Source organism: Monopterus albus, unplaced genomic scaffold (genome assembly GCF_001952655.1).
Source record: "Monopterus albus unplaced genomic scaffold, M_albus_1.0 scaffold69.1, whole genome shotgun sequence".
NCBI classification, from domain to species: Eukaryota; Metazoa; Chordata; class Actinopteri; order Synbranchiformes; family Synbranchidae; genus Monopterus; species Monopterus albus.
In genome coordinates this window covers 2,938,243-2,959,121 of record NW_018127949.1, presented here as the reverse complement: position 1 = coordinate 2,959,121, position 20,879 = coordinate 2,938,243, and the positions used below count along the sequence as shown (strand labels likewise).

Here is a 20,879-nt window from a genome sequence, read left to right as displayed (position 1 = left end):
CATGGCACACTACAAATGTCAAGACATCAAAAGCCACGATATTCTTATCAGTTAAAAAACTTTTTTGATTAATTCATATATATTTTCCTCTTTGCATTCTGCTGTGTTCGGTGGATCTGCTGAGTGGGAGCTCAGGCCACCGCTCATGTGAACAATAGTGTGCTGTTCATTCACAGCCAGATTCTCCCATCTCTCTGTGCAGTGCAAAGAGGGCACTCATTAAGGAGCTGTGCAGCCTTTCAGTCAGCCACAGAGGGCTGTTTAAGGTTTGCACCTGCTCTACTGCTGCTACATTTTTAATGACGGAAAATTGCTAAATCTTTTTCAGGTAAAAGGCTCCTCGGCTCCTTTGGTTGTTAAGATTAGCACAGAGAAAGGCAAAAATACCAATGACCATTACGCTTGTTGGTGCTTACTATTTAATTTGATTTGAATTTAGGGCAGTAATAAATGGAATAGTTATATACCACTGGGTTCCTTAAATGCTACACAAGCCTCTCAGTGTGTTTAAATCTATATACTCAATATTCAGTGTCTGAAAAAAGGAGAAAAAGAAAAACACTGTAATGTTTTATTTTGTATTAATGTACATGTATAAATATTCGGACTGAAAATATTTATTATTTTCATCATCATTCATCTTTTGGCTATTTTTGAATTATAAATTGTCAAAAAAATAATGGAAAATGCCCATCACAGGTTTTCAAAGCCCAAGATGGCATCTTTACATATAGAGTTGCAGCAATTAGTTGATTAATTGGTTGAACAACTAATAGAAAAATAAGATGGCAATTAATTTGATTAATTCTTTAAGCGATTTTACTGATTGAACTTCATTTCAACCTTCTGCTACATTCAAACCACAGTGATGTTTAAGCATGTTAGATGGTAACACATAAATGAGGATGGCAAACAGGTTGAATGCACCTGATGCTCCATCCACACATGGCTCAGAGCCATTATTTATCTGTGCTGCTGTTGGTGAGATGATAGCGATGGCCCAGTTACTGATTCTACATCAGCACAACTCGTCTGTGAGAGCTATTTGTTAAATCCAAGCCCAGGATTCATTCTGTTTTTTTTTTTTTTTGCAGATGAACAATGAACATGATGCTGTTGATCATCTTCACATAGGCTCAATGATGCTGCCAGCTGTGGGTTTCTCTGCTCCTGTCTTCAACCTCGGCCATTTATTAGATTCCTGCAGGATTTATGCTCCAGCGCTAGCAAACAGTGTAATTATGCATATGAAAAATAAGAGTAAGAGTAAGAGGACAGCTTGTAATTGCAGAAAATATGATAATGGAGCCTGTTCCCAATTAAAAGTGAATGGCAGTGCAGGAGTTGAAAATTAAGAGAAACCATAGCAGTTAATGTAAATGAGCTAGTAGTTGTCTTTATTTGATCTGCTCTGTGACTCTGAAGCTCAAACCAACTATCTGTGGCGATCTGGTCAATGCACACTAATTAGATCAAAATGGCAGAAGTAGCAGTGGGCTCTGCTTTCTTGCCATTACCATGCATGTCTTTTATTGGAGGTGAATGTCGGGGGATTTGCTGCGAGTGTTTGGATGGCTCAGATACAATTCACAGTGGAAACAGAGAAGAAAGGTGATCCTGTTGGCTTCCTAACACAAGCGTGGGTGACTCTTAATTGAGCGGAGAGGTTGTTTTGTGTTGTTGCTCTAGTGGAAAAGCTCTCCTTGCCCGACAGAAATATATGCTTTGCAAAGGAACTGAAACAGAAAGAAGCTCAACAGCTGCCTTAACAGCAGAAAAGCTGCTTTATAAGAAATGCCATGTTCCACAGCCCACAGAATGTCCAAATGCACAAAATCTCTTTCCTTCTTCTGCTATAGTTGAATCTGAAGAAGCTGCTTGTTGAGATAGGAGGTAGCCTACATGTGGATTTATGTGTTTCATAATGGAGCCTTGCTGTACCAACTGTACATCAGTATATTAACACACAATTCTGTATTTTTGCTGTTTACTTCTCTGCGAGTTGCTGAAATGTCAGACAGAATAATTAGCAGTTTCAAGGTTCCTCTTCTGGCTCCATTGTTCATGCATTATTTATAGTGGCATCTGCTTGAGAGTTGTGTCTGTACTGGTGAAGCTCCTCTATGCCTCTCTGCAGGCAGGTACACTAAATGCTGCCACTCTGCTTGTGTCTGTCTTCATTCATGGCTATGCGTGGTGGTACTCCCAAGACCCAGCTTTTTTAAGTCACAAACAGAATCAATACTTACTACGAGTCAACAACAGAAGCTGAGAGAATTTGGGGGCTTTTATTGTTTTCAGGAGCCCCTTTACCTTCTGTCAGTGTGGTTGCTCTATTTCCTGAGGTCCATGAGTACACAAATGCAACATTGCTCAGGACCCAAAAGACTAGACAACAGTTGCATATAATGGTATAAAAATAAAGAACACAAAGTCTACAGTAACAGTAGTAGCTCTGTGAGGCTACTTAGTACAGCAGTATTTTGAAATAGGTGCTAACAGATTAACATATACAGTATGTTTACCATATTCACCATCTTAGTTTAGGAGAAGTATTAGGATGCTAATATTTGATAATTAATACTAAACATACAGTTTATTTGAGGCCAATGGGAATGTTTAGTAATTTAGCAGGTATACTGTATGTTCCTAAACCAAAGTAGTGGGCAGTGAGATATTTGGAGCAGATGATGGTGCTTGATGAAAAGTTATGGGACCTACAAAGTGATTACAATAATCTTGAGGGGAACATGAGAACCATGCTGTTAGCCTTTCTGAAAAACAAAAACAAATGCAAAATGCAACAAAAAATGGAAAAAAAAACTTAAGGAAAAGAAAAAAGGATTTAAAAAGGCAATAAAAATAAGTAATAAAATATTCATATTAAAATAACACATCCTCTTTATTTGGTGTATTTGTGTAAAATAGTATTTTATATTTATTTCTTTGGTTCTTTTCCACAACTTCTTATTAAGTAAAAATGGTTGGTAAAATATATACCAGTACATACACAATAAATCCACCTGCATTTCCTGTCACCTGGAAATTCATCTGCCACTCAACTACGGTGACATCCCTGTTTGTTTATCTTCAATAACCTTCATTGTAATTACTCACAGACATGAGGGTGACACCTCTGTTTACCCTTCACTGGGTAAACACTTTAGAATAGGGTTCACCTGCTGAAATTACTCTCCAGTAAGGCTGTAGTCCTGCAACCTGTTATTTGAGTGGAAATGATCAAACCTGGAAAAAAAAAAGCCTCCAACCATAGCTGTGCATATTTTAGCCAGGGGGAACTATACTGTGGCTTCAGAGAAATGCTGTCCTGAATACAGTCAGGTCTGCCTCGGGTGATAGTGTTTGGGGCCACCGCTATTGTTATGAATTGTCTAGGACCAAAATACACTAAACACATGGTCTGAGCAAACACAGCCATATCACTTATGTTCGGTAACAATAGGTGGAATAATGCAAGGTGCTCAGGTTCAAACTGGCATTGATCGAGTCTTTGCTTTAGGCCACAAATCAATCACTGTTGAAATAGCAGAGCAGGTATTGTACAATTAGGCCATGCAGCTACAAAAACTTTGAGGACATGCTCTTGCCTGAGGAGAATCAGCCTATTTTACTCTCTTCTGTAGGTTTGATTTTACTGTTGGACGAGACACGAGTCTGTTCGTCTTTGGCCCATGACTGTCCCAGAGCTGCATATGAAGGAGCAGGGAGAGCTGAGCTTCCTCTTTGTATTAACTGTCAGAGCAAGAGGGAGGTGTCAAGGACATACTTGAATGGGCCTGTGATCCTGTCTTTGTACAAGCTATATTTAGTATGTGTAGTATGTGTGGACACTTTTGTTTGTTTGTGCCTGTTTGGGAGGGAGAGAGTGTTCATTTCTTGAGCTGGCAGAGTAATGTATTTACACTACAAAGTCATATTGAAATGACCCTAATCAAGTAAATTGTATAGCCGGGATAGGGCATGGAGCTAAAGCGCTAATAGCTTTTTTCTCAGTTGAAAGAACCCGACAGAATCTCATTTATACGAGATGTAGTCCTTCCTAAAGACATACCGTGACATCTGAATGTGGCTCCCTGGTTTACTGTAATATCCTGCTGCCACTGCAGGAGATTAGCATTATCAGCAGCCACAACAACCCAATTTGTTCTCATTGCCATGGCAGACGGGGGGAATAAAATGTAATCATCCAGCTAGCATATTTAACTTAGCTACCCCTGTGAGTTGTCTCATGCAGATCCCTGTGGCATTCCAGCTGGAGAGTTTTTCATCATTATCTTCTCTTAACTGTGCTACTGGTTTCTAAAGTCATGTCTGACAGCTGTAAAAGAGCTTCAGTGGACTTTTTTGGAACCCAATTAATTTTAACAGCAAGCATAGTTGTTAAAAATGTGTAAACAGCTAAAAGTAATAATTACAGGCACAGACAGACAGTGCTAAAATGATACTGTATTTATAATTGTTGGTGGTTTGCTGAACACACACGCTCATGGCACACTACAGCTTGCTCAAATGGTTGCACAGCTTTTCACTAAGACAGTTTTTACACAGGTTTCCAGCTACTGATCATTCCAGGTAAAGGAAAAGGCTGGTGTTTTTTGTGTTTGTCATGAAAAGACCAAAATCAACAATGCATTAGTTCTGATTTCTCTACCCTGTTTGTAGTTTCTACTGAAGACAATCTTTAAAAAATAGGTTACAGATATACTTGCATGTATATTTTCAGTTTTAATAAAGGCTTGGTAATTTCCTAAAACAGCTGGGTGCTGTAGAGTATTGCAAACAACTCTGTAATAACCAGCTCACAAAGAAAGCTTGTATTTTAAAACGCTGACGCTTTTTTGTCAGGGAAACAAAGCCAGTGTATTGGAGTGGAATGTATTTTAACCTTCACATTCAATATTGATTTAAGTTTCCAGGATTGAATAAGTAAACCAACAACAAACAAGATTTAAGCTCATTTTTCAATTTATGTATGTATGCTGATATGTTTTTGTGTTTGCAGATCAATACAGATGAGTCTAGCTACTAGAGTGAAAAACACACACTGGCATTAGGTAGTTTGGTTTCTAGTCTAGTCACATGCTTCAACTTGGCTTATTAAGTTTTTTCCCCTGGCTAATATTGTGTGTTCAGCACAGTAAAGATGGCCCTGCATAAGCTGCAAACTCCCTGGGGCATCTGTGTGGAGCTAAACCTGAAGGCTCACTTCTTTGCTTTCTGCTTCTTTGTTTTGCAAATGAGAGCGAGGCAGCGATAAAATGCTGCAGAAACTCAGTTGTTCCAGGGTTCTCCTTGGCTCAGCAATGGAATCCATCCCTCTGCATCTGTGCTACCCTCTTCCTCTGCAATTACTACATCTCTCAGAGCATGGAATTCCTTGATTCAGCTATAGGGTCTGCTACTGTTTGATGTACTGCTTCATCTGTGATTTGGAGGCCACATCTAAAGAGCTTCTGAGACTGGAAAAGGTTCATCTGTGATGCAGCTTCCTGATATGTGGCCTTATTAGCCAATGGCAGCACCTGTGAAGAAGAACCTCTTACAAGGTCTTAATATTTTCAGACTCCTGTTTCAGGTTGAAAAGAATTTTTTATGTTAACCACAAGTAAACCAGCATGTGAACTAACAGACTGCCTGTTAGTTAAATCTTCCACATTGATAGGCAATAGCTATACTCTCTCTCAAGTCAGCCTCATTATTTCTGCATTTCACTGTAGTGCAAGTGTTTCAGATGGATCCATGCTTGTCAGTTGGCTACTTTGCTGCTCAAAAGAGAGACGTGCCCTTCAGTGTGCAGTGATGGCTGCAGATTGTGCTCTGTACTGTACTGCATTGCAGGCAGGCGTCTTACCTTGTGAAACAATATGCACCCTTCGCCTGCAGGCCCCCAAGCACTCCAGTTCAGATGATCAATTTGATCCAGCTCTGTGTTGCTGGGCTCTAACTTAATCCCATAATGCGCTGGTGTTCTGCTGCAAATGAGACACCCCCATGTTTCTTGGAGGGTTTCTTATTTCATCTTTGAAGTATGATTAAAATTCTCACGCTTCGTTCATATATATGACATGTAGTCTCCTTAAACAGTTTGTAATGCAGCCATAGATCATGTTAGTCAGATTAAAATAGAGCTCTTAGTCATGTCACAGTTCATTAAAGAATAACTTCAGTTGATCACCCGGTCATCAGGTCAACCGGCAAGTTGACCCCGATGTATAGTCCTATGCACTTAGCTGTAATGGCTACCCCAGATGGCAGCCAAATCTTGTATTTGCTTTCCTTCTGACTAAGAGGTAAGCCTAAGAGATATTTGAGTGAAATCATGTTTATTCTGAGCACTTTCGGAGGCTAACCAATCGCCCCAGTAATGCTGTTTAATGCAATTTTTCATTTCCCAGGTGATAGTGAAATTAGCCAAGGACATTTTTTTTTTTTATACAAGTGCTGGTAAATATGTTAAAAAATGCCCTTAGTTATTTCTAGGTGATTTCTGCCATGTGGTCAACACAATGTTTTTCTACTCCAGGGTTCAGGCCAAAAGACCCACAGCATCATTTTGGAACATTCTAATGCATTTATAAGTGGTTCAATCTGTGGTGGGTCTGCACCATTAGCGTTTCTCCGATTTTGTTGTCGTTTTCAAAGACAGCAGGATACAAAACTGAGCAAGACATTACCTCCACCACTCAGGCCCCAGCATGCTGAATCGAGGCGCTATAATGACACGACAAAGATGAGATGCACTCCCGCTGCTCCCTGGTAACTACAGAGAGACGAAGGGTGGAATGTAGATTCACGACAGCCTCCACCTGTGTGCCCTTCTGCGCCGATTTAAAGTAGGCCGAGAGACATAGCTAATTCAACTACATTAATCGGGCAAAACGCATTAGTGTGCAATTGACAGTCTGGGAAATGTTTAGCTGAAAATGTCCTGCCAGTCAGAGAGGCAGACACACCTCAGTGATCTGATAAGACGAAACAGCTTCGGTCCAGAGTGGAGCAGTCAGCTGAGGAAAGCCTTTTACAGTTCTCTGTTCATTACAGACATGACCTGGATCACTAATCCATCCATCAGACTGTGTTTATCCAGTCACCACCAGAGTAAATGACTTCATAAAGCTGGATAAATGACAAGTGGAGGAAATGCAAAATGTCCAGATCATCATTTAACCTATAACTCATATCCTGGTGCTTAAGTGATGTCTTTACTGCAAATATCATCTTCAGAATATCGATAAGAAATATTGCTGAGGATGAATCACGCAGTTATTACACTGACAGGGAGGGATTTCATCTGAAAATCAGAACTTCTGAACTAAAACTCTGAAATCTGAGCATCTGTGTGAGTTCAGTAGTGTGTGTTTTTGAATGCACTTCCAGCACTTGTTTGCTTCTAGGATTGTTTAGGAATCCATCTAGAAAGATGAGTTGGAGGCCAGTTTTTGCAAAATGACTTGTAATGTTTTATCATTGAACTTATTCAACTCATTCACTCAGCAACGAACCATCAACTCTAAGGCTCACTAGTTCACACATCACTGTATGTCTCCTTTGACAAACCTGTACAAGAAACAATATAAAAACAACAATTTCAAGGCTAGCTGTTTTTCCAGTATTCCTAGTGTTTGTGCTTAGCTAAGCTGCTGGTTGCAGCTTTATATTTACCGTACAGCCATGAGAGTGGTGATGCCAGAAAGTATATAAGCATACTTCCCAAAATGTTTCACAGTTCCTTTAAGGCAAGGTGACCTACTGAGGGGAAGTGGCTGTTTGGATACATTATCTGCAGATAAAGAATCAGTCAACAAAAAAATATGATCTTTCTGAATTGGATTGGGAAATATGATGTTCTGTGGGCAGCGAGAAGCCTGCCAGCTACAGATGAGGTGGTAGACATATAATATTTGTGTATGTACAGGGCTGTGTGTGTGTGTAGAGGTGTTGTGGGCTGTGTGTGCAGTCTCTGATTTCCATCTTGGTTTAATTTCAAGCGTTTTCTCTTTTTCCAGCACATTCTTTATAGCAGACAAGGCTTAATGGCTTATGTGTGTGTGTGTGTTGAGGTTTAGGTTTAATTTTAGATTCACGTGTGTAAGTGTCCTTTAGCACCCAGACTGTACCAACCCTGTCACTACAGGGACAGATGAGCTGCAGTGACAGAGCGAGCAGGACGCGTGCATCATTGCAGCAGGGCGAGGTGATGCGGTGTTTCCCTGTGATATGTCTTTTACTCTGTGAGCATTTCTCTTTTGAGCTGAAGTGAGGTCATGCTCCTTCTCTTCAGCATGTATACTTTTTTGAGATCTCTTTTGAGAAGGATACTCCCTTCATTTTTAGATTTCTGCTCAGTTTGTATTCCACGTTAGGGATCAAGGCTGCAGTGCATCGCCTGTGAATCACACTTGACTTCTAACACTTAAGCAGTAAATAAACACATGCGAACATTACAGATGGCTCAGCATCACTTTTTCAGATACAAATACTACAGCACTATTATGATACTAATCCAGTACTCATATTTGCTTCTCCTGCTAAGCTCTCTTTGAACCACAATCTCCAATTCCCAAAATAGCTGTCTATAAATGTGATGCATATATTTTAAGATCCTTAAAGGATAAGGCTGGTCATTTTCTATATTAACAGTAACACTCCCCATATCTAGACTAAAACCAAATTGGATGTTTTAGGGTTTTGTGTTCCAAAATGAGGAAATATATAACTTTTATTTGTTTTTGAACAATGAAGGTCTATGGAAAAGACAATGAAGCTAATCCAGGACTGACAGGTTGACAGACAATCGTGAGCAGAGGCAAATCATTGTTGATTTTAGTTTCTGACTGATGTTACATCTATCTTTGCACAGTTTGTGAATGTACGATTATTTACATTACACTTCCTGACATATGTGTTCTTTATCAGTCTGTAACTACTTTTGCATTCTGTGCTCGATTTTGCAGTAGAGGCAGATAGGAAATGCGTGGAGAAAGAGAGACATGCAACAAAGGTTCCCAGTCACATTTCAAAAGTTCACTTGACCCCTGTGGTTGTCTTGTAGAGCTGGGATATGTATGAACATTTTGGTGTCACTGCTCAGGATGGGTGTGTGTGTTGCAAGTGGGTGATGCTGGGGTTGGGAGGTTCAGGGTTATCGGTGGTATTTATGTCACCAGCAGACAAGAGGACTTGGTTGAGGTTAGATAGACATTAACTCAGAGAAGTGCAGTCAGGCTTGCGGCCAGATGCTGTCAGCCTAATACCAGCGAGTGGTCTGGGAGGAGCAGCGGCAGCATCTGGATAGTCAAGCTCCATTAGCCTCCTGGTTCTGTTTTACACCGGCTGCATTACAGCCTTGTTGACAAATGGCAAAAGAGGTTGTGTGTGAGATATGAATCATATAACTCAGGGGACCTCCACCATGAATATCATACCCCCTTGCTCCCTGGTCTTTCCCTCCCTCTCTCCCTTCCTCTTGTCTGGGCTTGCTGTGAACAACAGCAGCAGCCTGGCTGGCATTCAGTAGGACAGCATTAACTCTCAACCTTGGTGAAGGACTAAATGCAGCGTCAGCCTGCTGTCCTTGCTGTCACAGTGCTGCTGGGAAAAGATAAGCACTCCAGCCTGTAGGACACAGTGTGGGGCTCCTATTGGTCCCCAAAGCACTGTTAGCTGAGTAATTGCAGAAGCACTGTGAATAATTCATTAAGTAATCATTACTTTTGACACGCGACATACTATGACAGTTATCTTTGATGATGAGGATGGATGTTATGATACTTCACATTTTTTGAGCAGATTCTGTGCCTCATTTAAGGACTTAGCAATTATTTTGACTCTCTTTATACGACAATGTCACCCTGAATGTCCATTGCTGTGGCGCAAACATTTAAAATGCCACATAAGTGAGATAACATGGCATATTTAAGGTATTTCTTTCTAATTGCATAAATCCAGCTGATCTGAGGCATGACAAATAGTGATATTGCCTCTCATATATGCAGCACCTGGACAATTTCATTTCTACAGAAAAAATATTTACCTCTATGAAACAAATGTTTTTTTTCTAAATGATTAACGCATATATCCTGTTCACATGCACAGGTTTTTAAGTCATACACAACATAAAACTAGTATTTGTGTTTATGCAGTGCCACCGTCTCTATAGGGAGTATGTCAGGGAATGGGTTCTTCCAAGGTAGCCAAGTTTAGTCATACACTCATGTTTCTTTTCATATCGTATAAATCTTTCGCCTTTTACTAAAGATTTCCGTGGAGAGAAACAACATGAGTCTTATCTAATTTTTTGATGCCCTGCTTTTTGCGGGGCTTCTAAAACTGTTGAATATAATAAAACATTATGGTAAAATCCGATTTCTGAGTATTGGGATTTTTTACGTTTTCTGTTTGCATACATCTAAGTGCACATTGACCGTTTACTGCTGCATATGCTGCTCCCATGCAGCACACATTCTCTTATGTTCATATTATATATTTTTTTATTATATTGCTGCATTTCCTGCATAAAGTGCCTCAAATTTTGTGTTACTTATTTATCTACTTTATATTTCATTTGCACTGTGTGGCATTCATGTCGACGGCAAAGTAAGAATTTCATTGTAGGTCGAAAGACGTTTCCTAACTGTGCCTATGACAAATAAACACTAGTGGTCAAAAGTCTGCGACAGCTAGGGATATGTATTGACTTGAACATTTCATGTTACCCGTTTCAGAAGCTGTAGGCCTACTTTTCTGTCTGTTTCAGTTCTTCAGTGTCAATAGTTGCCACGTTACGCTTGCTGAGACTTAATTTAAGGTGGAAATCTAGAAAAACTGTAACATGACCAACTCGCTTTGCGAAAACAGAAGCAGCAAGAGGTAAACCCATTTCGAGTCCCCGTGGGATCACAGCGCATGCGCATTGTTTCTAGACCTTTTTATTCTCATTTAGATTACATTTATGTTTTTAATTTCATGAATAAACTTGTTAATAAGTTATTTGGCGACTGTTTTGATTTTTGCTATTTGAAGGTTTAACAAAGGTAGCTAGCGACCCCAAAATTCCACTTGTATCCGAGATCATGTTGCTACCCAGCATGCACCGCGCGCAAGCTCTCAAACGTTTGTTTAAAAAATATATAGTATAGTGATTTTACATCTTTCCCCTAAATGATTAACGTTTATATTGTTTGTCCACATGCATACGTGTCTAAATCATACACAACATAAAACCATTAGTTGTATTTGTGCAGCAGCACCATCTCCATGGGGAGTATGTCGGGGAATGACTCCCTCCACGTTTGGCTCGTTAAGTCATACACTCATGTTTCTTTTCAGATCGTATAAATCTTTCGCCTTTTACTAAAGATTTCCGTGGAGAGGAACAATATGAGTTTTAACTAATTTTTTGATGCCCTGCTTTTTGCGGGGCTTCCTATGTTGTTGAATATAAACAAAGTGCTCTGAATCTAGCGCATGTTATACAATACTACTGTGGTGTTCCTTATTTTTACAGCATTGATAACACCAGAGACCAAGTAGTTACATAGTTTAAATATAAAATACAACTTTAAATCAGTGTGTCCTCACACACTAAAATTCAAGAATGGCTTGTGCACACAAATTTATTCCATATGTCTTTTTATTTAGGTTAATTGTCATATATCTGCTTAAATTTCAACCGTGTCTATTTTATTTAGTTGTATTTTTGATGCTGATATGTTTTAATGTCACACTGAGTCACCAACTTCCCACTCCTTCCAGTCCACCCTCCATCCTTGAAGTGCCACCAAAGCATACACAGTGGAAAGTATAGATAAAATCAAACTTCCCAGTTCTGGTGGTTTGTGTACAGTAACGTATCAACAGTTCCCTGCTTTGGTAGAGACACGCCATCAGACATAACAGGAAATAACAGAGAGACAGAAGAGCAGAAACGATAGATGTACTATAGGCTGCAGCTGGAGCTGCATGACTTCAGCTCTGTCGATGCAAAAGTTCTTCAAGGTTGTTTGAGCGACATCCAGTGAGGGAATATTTCTGGAGACAAAATCAGGCAAGGAGACGACTTATCCCACGGTGAAGACTCAAAAGCGATATATTTAAGATTCTATAACAGCACTGTTAAGTAGACAGATATCACTCTGTGTGTGTGTGTGTGTGTGTGTAAGAATGAGGTTTATTTACTCAGTTGAGTTGCTAAAATAAACCATGCAGTGCTAGATTTCTCTCAAACGCGTCGCAGCATTGAATGATGAAACACACAAGGAGAGTCTGTAGTGGGTATTGCTGTGTAATGCCCTTGGACTGGAGCCAAAATGGTGAAATGGATTGAAAGGAAAGTCGTCATATTCTTCTGTTAATTCAAGGTTATTCTTTACAGGAACTATATGTCTGTGTTGTTAAAGCTTCTCTTAGTAAATGTGCTCCATGTATCTGCTGCAGTTATTTAAAAAAAATCTAAAGCACTTCTGCTTGTTGACTGCAGTTTCCCACCAATTTGTCTGTATCCTTTCCAAGGCCGATTTGGTACATCATGGCTTTTCCACAACTTCTGAGCTGGCAGGACACTGGTGTTTGGCAGTCGCTTGTACACACAGCCAGAGAATGAACCCTCGGTGATCAGGACCCCTGCCAGCTCATAGAAGTGGCAGCTGATCATCTTCGGTTAATAGGCGCTCATAACCCTCTGTGAATGTCTTATGTTGTCCCCTGAGAGAAGCTAGACTAAGGCACGTATTTGCAATCAGCGTGCATTAAGGACTGACAGTTTAACTGCTGCCATAACTGTAATAAACCAACCCACTGTTTGCATGCTGAATGGAAGCAAAATTAAAACTGTAAAGTGTGTTTTTTTAATCTCTAACACTGGCTTTCTTTTTCTTTCTCTCCCACTGCTGCCTGTCATTGCCACAGGAAGTCGAGGTCAGTGTCTCTTTTGCTGTGCACAGTGCATTGTATTTCCTTTGATGTCTCTTTTAAGATTTAGGTGTCACCTGCCCAATGAATCCTGGCAAAAGCACAAAAAGTACAATATAATACAAAATCATTGTCTGCCATAGTGGAAAATTGCAGCATAAAGTCAAAAGAGATAAGAACATAAAAGCTACAAGTACAGCCATGTACTGTGTCAACAGAAAACAAATAAAGGTATCGATAATAAAATGAATATGTGATTTGGTTCATGAATGAAAATGTATTCTTCTTTTTAGACTCACAACTATAATTTCACTGCAGAGAAACATGTATAAAAACAACCCTATTCCTCTTGCTCCTTACCCTGTGCATGTTATTTAAGATGTGTTTGGCTATCCTTGTTTGGTTTGACTTGAGAGCTCAGTCCTGGTGTCCCCTAAGCAGAATAAGACTGAGCTAAACTGAGCAGACTCGGTCCTCAGGGTCCTGTCTAGGCCTCGTGCCCAGTAGAAACTGCTTTATAGTTGATCCTCTCTGTCGTGACACAGAGAGAAATGGGTCAGAATGGATACAGCAGGGGATGCCAAATTTTTATTATCGTTCCAGTGCAAGCCGCCAGGGACCAAATCTAAAAAGCAGAGTTAGTTAGCAAATATTCCCTCTGCAACAGTGCAGATAGTCCAAGTCTTTTTATGAGATGCGGTTAAGCTTTAAGAGTCTTGGTCTGGTCATTTACTAAATGTCACAAACTGCATCTACAACACCACAATAATAATAACAAAGAAGGATATCATCTTTATGGAATCTACTGTAGTTAGCATTTCTACAAAATAAGAGCTTCAGTGTGTGTGACAGTAGTGATGCAAAGACAGATATATGCCAAATAATCTCAATTTAAGGTCCACTGACATATTTGTTTGTGAGCTTTGGACTGTATCACATTGTCTTCATCAGCAGTTTGAATTTCTGTAGTTGTCACAGAGGTGTACACAACTTAAACCCATTATCTTAAAGTCATTTAAGATTTTTTATAAAGTATTATTGAATGTCATCAGCAAAATAATGACATTTTATAGCAATGAAAGACATGACTAAATTAATGTAATTTCTCTTTGGTAGTCATTATTGTGGCTGTACATTTTATTCTTTTAATGACTGAAAAATCAGTATATGTATCAGTATATAAGTATGAGAACAAGACCATTCTTCTTCCATTTTGTTTCCTATTACAAATTATTAAATCCATTAATGCATATACTGTATATTTTCTTTTCAGGATGACTACATCAAAAACATGGAGGAGAACATGGGTTCTGACGAAAGTAAGTCAGAAAAAAATTGATGAAAAGATATTTTTCTGTGGACATATGGATTTTATGTGTGTTTTCAGCTTACAGCCAGAGTGTATGCTACTGTACTATATGGTTTGAAAAGGCCTTTGATATTTGAATACTTAAATGATCATCTCTGTTGTAAAGACAAAAAACCTTCTCTATTTCAGACTCTACCCACATAATCAATGCCTTTATACATCAGCTCCAGACAATGAATGGATCACATTATGGAAGTGCTGGCTTTTGAAAAGTGCAGCAGTTGTCTGAGGTCATCCAGGTTGTGGTGAGCATGTTCTGGGGTTGTGGAAGGTGAGAGCGCAGATGTGATTTAGGAAAGGAGAGACTGAGCCTTTAGTCAGATCTGTTATTTTGAAAAGCCTGCTATAATTGCCTTTGTTGCTGAGGGCTCAACTCAGGACTCCCACCAGGCTCCATTTACCTTCATGGAGTCTATTGTTAGGTGACCAAAAAAAAAAAAAAATCTCTTCTAGGAAATCAACTGTGGAGGAGGAGTGGAGACTTTATGAACATGATGAACAGTTCATTGTAAAGTCAAAACTTCTGGTAGTCAGAGAAATGAATAGTGATACAGAGAAGCGCTACAAATGTTTCATAATCTTCCAAATCTGTCAGCAATGTACTCTACCTGCTCAGCAGCACACAAAGTTAGCTTCTAGCTGGTGAACGTAGTGGAGCATTTAGCACCTAAAGAATCGGTTATTTGCCTAAAGAGTGTGTGGAGACCAAAAACAGACCTAAAACCAGAGTGCGTATTGTATTACATTCTTCTACTGACTTATATTGTATGTCATGTTGCTATGACTCACCTGTGGTGGTTGATTTTGGGATAACTACTGTGCATTGTGCACCGAGTGTAGCTGAGTTCAGCTGAATTGGTGCTTATTTCAACAGAGCAGTCACGCTGATCTTAGCATGCAGCTGCAGGATGAACCCTTGAAATTAGTGGTTTAACTGAATTGTAAATTAAGCCAGTAAAATGCAGATCGAGCTATAAAAGGTACTATTCATACATGTTGTAGTCAGTGTAGCAGGCCCTGAGGGTTACCAGCGTGTTCCTGCCGCAAGGTGAGTGTGGGAGGTTGCATGTTGCACCACACCCACGCTGCTTCACTTAAAAGACATTAAAGACTTGCCTCAAAGGAGAAAGATGTGAGGAGAAACAGCTTTTCACGTTATCCCAGTCATCTGTTCTTACAACAGGGGGATTAACTGATGTAATCTCAAGAAAACGCTTCGCTTGCTGTAGTGTGGGTGATGTTCATTTGAATACCATTGATTTTGTCCCCATGACAACTCCTACTGGGGCTAATTCTGCAGACCTAATTGATCAGGGTCCTCTTCATTGCATGTTCAACAAGACAGGAGAGACTCCAGTCATTTTTACCTGCATGTTCTGGATAAAGCAAAAGACCTAGCAAGAGAGTTCAGACTCCTACGTTACTTCTTTAAGTGAGCTGACTGAGACGTCAGCTCATCTCTGCAGAGCCTGCTCTGTGTTTGATGGCCATTTCAGAGGAGCAGTCATATTTGACCTTCACTTCCTTTATTTGTGGCGATAGACTTGTTTTGTGCCTTGAGAAAAAATTAACTAATTGGATCCAAAAAAGCCACGGTGCTTAGAGAATTATTCAGACAAAATGTGTCATAGAACAGAGGTGAACTTGCATGTTGCATCCTCTCTAATTATTAGTAAATAATTTTATAGCTTCAATGGAAGAATATAAAAGCATAATCTAAGATGGCATTAATTGCATATTCAGTTGAAACTAATTTATCTCAAGCTGTCATATGGAGCTGTCTCACTTCCGGTTTTAATATAGATCTCAGGCTAAATCTTGTTGTGTTCAGAGGTGTGCTACTATTTCTTGGCAGCTCACTGAGTGGTCTTTTTCAGATTTTGTGTGTGTGTGTGTGTATGTGTGTGTGGGTTCAGAACCACTAAAATACCTGGTTGAATGCAAACTTTGACAAATTGAATGTCATACAAATGGTTGATGAAAAGTTTTGATGGCAGATCCTGTCTAACAGCAAGTGGTCGTTCTCTGGAGAGTATTCAGCTGTGCATACGGGCAACAGGGAGGAAGCTGATCTTTGATGAGAAAGCAGGTGTGTTCTGATATGTTTTTGATCACAGCCCGATAATAATAATCTCTGAGAGATTGGATGCAGGCTCAGTGTAGTCACATCATCTTTGCCGACATGATTACAAGAGGATTTAAAACCCATAATGGTCTTAACACATCCTGGCCTTGTACTGAATTCTCAATGCAGTGAGATACAAACAACAGCTGAGAGAGCAAGCGAGATGGGAGACACACTTGATCTTTAATGTGAATTAAATCTTGGGTTAGGTTTTCATTTTCAGTACGTAGGAGTTGAATAAGAATGCTATGACGTGTTTGGGTTTAAGCTGTTGCTTGGAGGCAGATCTGAAGTAGCTCAGCACGGGAGCGGTGAGAGAGCTGCACATCAGCATGTGAAACTGTACTGAAAACATCAAGCTGTGTTTCTATGGGAACATACAATAACGCAATGTTGTGTTAGGATGATAAAAAAAAATCTGATTTAGTGAAAGGTTAAGGCACTGACCAATTAATATTAATATTTAAAGTGAGTATTTTTGTTGTAGATGCAGATCCAGCAGTGATAACACATGGCCATTTAGAAAGTTATTTGCATTTTAACAGCAGCAACAACAACAACAACAAAAAGATGCTGTTTCCTGAATTCTTTGATTTGAGGTGCATCAATCAGTATAACACATCCTCATATATTCAGCTGCTGCAGTGCATGGCTCACTGCGCTACACAGCCTGTCGGCAGGTGCAGCAGCTGGCCAAAAGATAATAGAATGCCACATGTGAAAGTGGGAATAGTTTATGGTGTATTCACCACAAAATAAACATACAAACATAGAGTTTGGTTCCCTACCCCTGTGAAAGTTTAGGCTCCCTGACTGGAAGCAGTTTTAATGAAATGAAATGTTAAACCTTGTACTCTGGATAGCAACCTCCAACAGTGACAGTCTCTGTAATATAAACCAAAAAGCAGCCTGAGGAAAACCTGAGTGATGAGTTTCACTAAAAAGAACTAATATGATCAATGGAGGCATATGAGATGACTTTACTTACTTTATTATCAAGAAATAGTCAGAACAATATGTGTGCTGACAGTTTGGGAAGATCTGGGGAGGTTTTATGTCTTAAATCAAAAGAGAACCAGCAGAAATAGCAGACAAATGTACCGTCAGCCATAGAGACTGGATATTGTTTAGCCACAGGAGTTAAATCATGAGAGAGCAGAATACCTGTCAGAGCAGATGAAGTGAAGAAAAGTCATATGGTCACAAAATCATTTATATGGAACAGCTGTTTCAAGTTTATAAGCTATCAGCAATAGCAGAATCAGCTGTCATTGAACTTCTCTGCTGAGCCTAAATGCTACATCTAGTATTCTTATGAGATCCTTCCCCATTGAGAGGTGGAATTTAGATAAAGAGGTTTGTAATTCAATTGTGATATTGATGCCTGTCCTATCTTACTGATACTACTTTCTTCTCTTTTTTTTACTATTTACTAGTTGGTACCTTTGATACGTCTCAGGCTCAGGTAGCTATAACCTATTATGCTAATACAATTCTGCACTGCAGAGTTTCCTTCTGTTTCACCTACCTCTGTTGCTGGAGGTATTTCAGTATGTCACTCTGAGCCTCACACCACATGCTGTGTGAATCTGGTTGCTACCATACTTCTACTGTCTGAAAGAGCACGAATGTGTAGACCATTCAGTGAAAAATGTATGTAAAGGGAGTGCAACCTGTAGTCATGAGGACAAGTTAGAGATCATTTTTTAAACACATGCAATAGCCTCCCCACTCTAGGTGTGACAATGTTACAATAGCTGCTGATTGTTTCACTTCATATAGAGCAATGTAATGTATAGTATTTCTCATTTTCTCACCTGTCAGTGGTCATAATGCTATGGCTGATCAGTGTATGCTGAGATTTCATTCTCAAAACCTTGTTTAAATGGGGTTAAAAGATAACCTGCTATCCTGAACAAACACACAAACCATCAGGACCCCATAATAAATGGTACAGTGCCAAAGAAGGGCTTTTGGACCTACCTTGGAAGAGCTCTTTATGAACTCGAGTCAGTTTAGTCTTGTACCTGTCTCTCATACAATAACTCCCTCTTGTAGCATGAAAGTATCACCTAGTCACTGGATTTGCAGGGATCTGGCTGGCAGCCACCTCGCCTGTTGACCGTGTTGACTACAAAGCAGCTGCTGAAAGCTGACTCAAGATTTCACAGCTTAAATTTCTTTTGCCAACTGCCACTTACTTGCCACTCAATCTCAACTTTATCTGAGCCTGTGAGTTTTCCGAGGCCTCACCAGCAAGGCAGAAAGTGAACTGGGACAGTGTGACATCCAGTTTTGAATACCATTGACCACAGATCGAGAAAGATGGAGGACACAGTGCTATTTTCATCTCAAGTTTATCAGTGGAAAAGAGGCTGGCATTGAACCATTCATTTCTCTGAAGATATAGAGCCAGAGATGCAGGGGAGAGGAAGTGGGGAGGGAAGAAGCCAGAAAGAGAATGTGGGAGATGAAGATTGAGTGCGTGTGTGTTTGTGGAAGAGAGAGAAAAAGCAAGCCAGGGAGAGATGGTGATAAGTTGTCATGAGGGAAGTGAGATGTGACAAGCCAAAAGAAAGAGATGCTCAATCAGTGCTGTCAGGTTTTCCTGCAATCAGAGACAGCCATTGGAGATTGCAGGCAGCTGAGGGACAGCCTCGCTAATGACAGCCAGGCCATCCATGTTTTCACTTCTGACTATAAAATCAATAGACTCATTTGTGCATATAGCTAGAATATTTTTCATTAAACATTTCATAACGTTTATTGCATATGCCTGTGAAAAAGATAGAAGATAACTTGAAATAGTGTAATTATAAAGAACTTGTGTATACAAGACAAAAAAGCTGCTTTCCTGCTTCTTGCTAACAATCTGTTAAACATATGGTCCTTGTCAAACAATGAATAAAAACAGCTGGGAGCTCAGTATTTTTCTCCTGGAGGTGAGAGAAATTAAGAATTAAAAGAAAAAACTCAGCTGTGATTGACACTTCTGCATTTCCAGTATTGTTGTTTTGTGTTTGCAGCTGTGGACACCACCAAGGACCCGTGCCAGAATGTGAAGTGCAGCCGCCATAAGGTCTGTGTCGCTCAGGGCTACCAGAGGGCCATGTGTGTCAATCGCAAGAAACTGGAGCACAGGTTGGTGGAGAATTGTTTTGTGTTACATACTGCAAGATACCACCTGGTGGAATATTACTTGTGTGGTGTAGAAGAGAATTATCTAAGTAGAGATACTGCTTGCAAACCAATGATGTAAGATGATGTCATGGGGTAGGACTGGATAAGTCTGACTTCTTCCTACTCCATTCAAGCATGTATTAGGTATAAGCAAATTGATATTGGATTAGCATTTGTTGGATATGTGTAAAATTATGTGTGTTGATATATCAACTGTCTTTATATGCTTTAAAGAATAAATAAATCAGATTAGAAGGCCTCTGTGTGGATGGGACAGACATTTCTGTGGAGTTGGTGTCAACAGCTGTTAGCTGTGTGTCAGTTAAAAGCTTTTCAGTGTCTGGTTGGAGAGCTATTGATTAAACTCAGTAACAGGGCCAAACAGTGTCATGAGTCAGGAGTGAAGTCACTTTAGCTGAGACATTCATGCTGAGCAGTGACTGACTGACTGTGTGGATGTAACTGTGAGTACAGACAATTATGGAGGCAATCAGGGCCATAAAGATTTTGATCTTATATGCAACTTATCGGCATATTTCCTCACACATGACAACATCACAGTTAGTATTTCAAATGCTCCTCCCTTCACAAAAACCTTTCAGTTACACCTCAAAGCAAAACTGAGCATCGTAACCTTGATTACACAACTATATATTACTGTGTACAAATAGACTGGGAAAGGAGTGCCAAATACTGCAGCCTATTAATTAATACAGCTTGAACGGTGTGGGGAATGAGAGTTTTGTCACCCACGCTGGTTGAGAAGTGTAGTCCCACACCCTCACTTTGATTTTAAATTCATGGAAAATATGTACAATATAGGACTATAGGTTTAAATACTATTTAATGTTTATTTGTTTGTGTGTCACTCTGTGTGTCTGGGTCACCAGCGCCTGTATGGTACTGCAACAAATGTTGTGGCCAGAAAAAAAAAAGTAAATAAAAAGAAATGTTTAAAAATGACCATATAAGGCAATATTTTGAGACTAAGCAATTCTTCTTGGTTTACAGTGGGTTCACTGCATCATTCAGACTGTTCATTTGACCTTTGCCCATGATGTTATTCTAGAATGTGCCTTTGCTGTACAGCTTACAGTACACTTCAGAACACAACAGTCACCAGACCAACTCACACAGTGAACCAGATAACACGTTTCATCAGTGTACACAGAATTTTTACAAAAAAGTCAGTTAAAGCAAAACTAGCTTTATAAGCAAAGTAATTTTGCATGCTGCGAATCACAACATTGAAATCCTCTATTCGAATACAAGGCT

At 39.7% G+C, this 20,879-nt stretch overlaps 1 protein-coding gene across 1 annotated transcript in view; it reads left to right on the top strand.

Annotated features, from left to right (window-relative positions):
* Positions 1-20,879, top strand: part of LOC109963034 (SPARC (osteonectin), cwcv and kazal like domains proteoglycan 2) — a 38,788-nt gene that overhangs the window by 3,784 nt on the left and 14,125 nt on the right. The window contains exons 2-4 of the mRNA XM_020605281.1: positions 12,928-12,936; positions 14,204-14,249; positions 19,451-19,565. Coding sequence (XP_020460937.1) covers positions 12,928-12,936; positions 14,204-14,249; positions 19,451-19,565 — 170 coding nt within the window. The remainder of the gene's footprint in view (positions 1-12,927; positions 12,937-14,203; positions 14,250-19,450; positions 19,566-20,879) is intronic.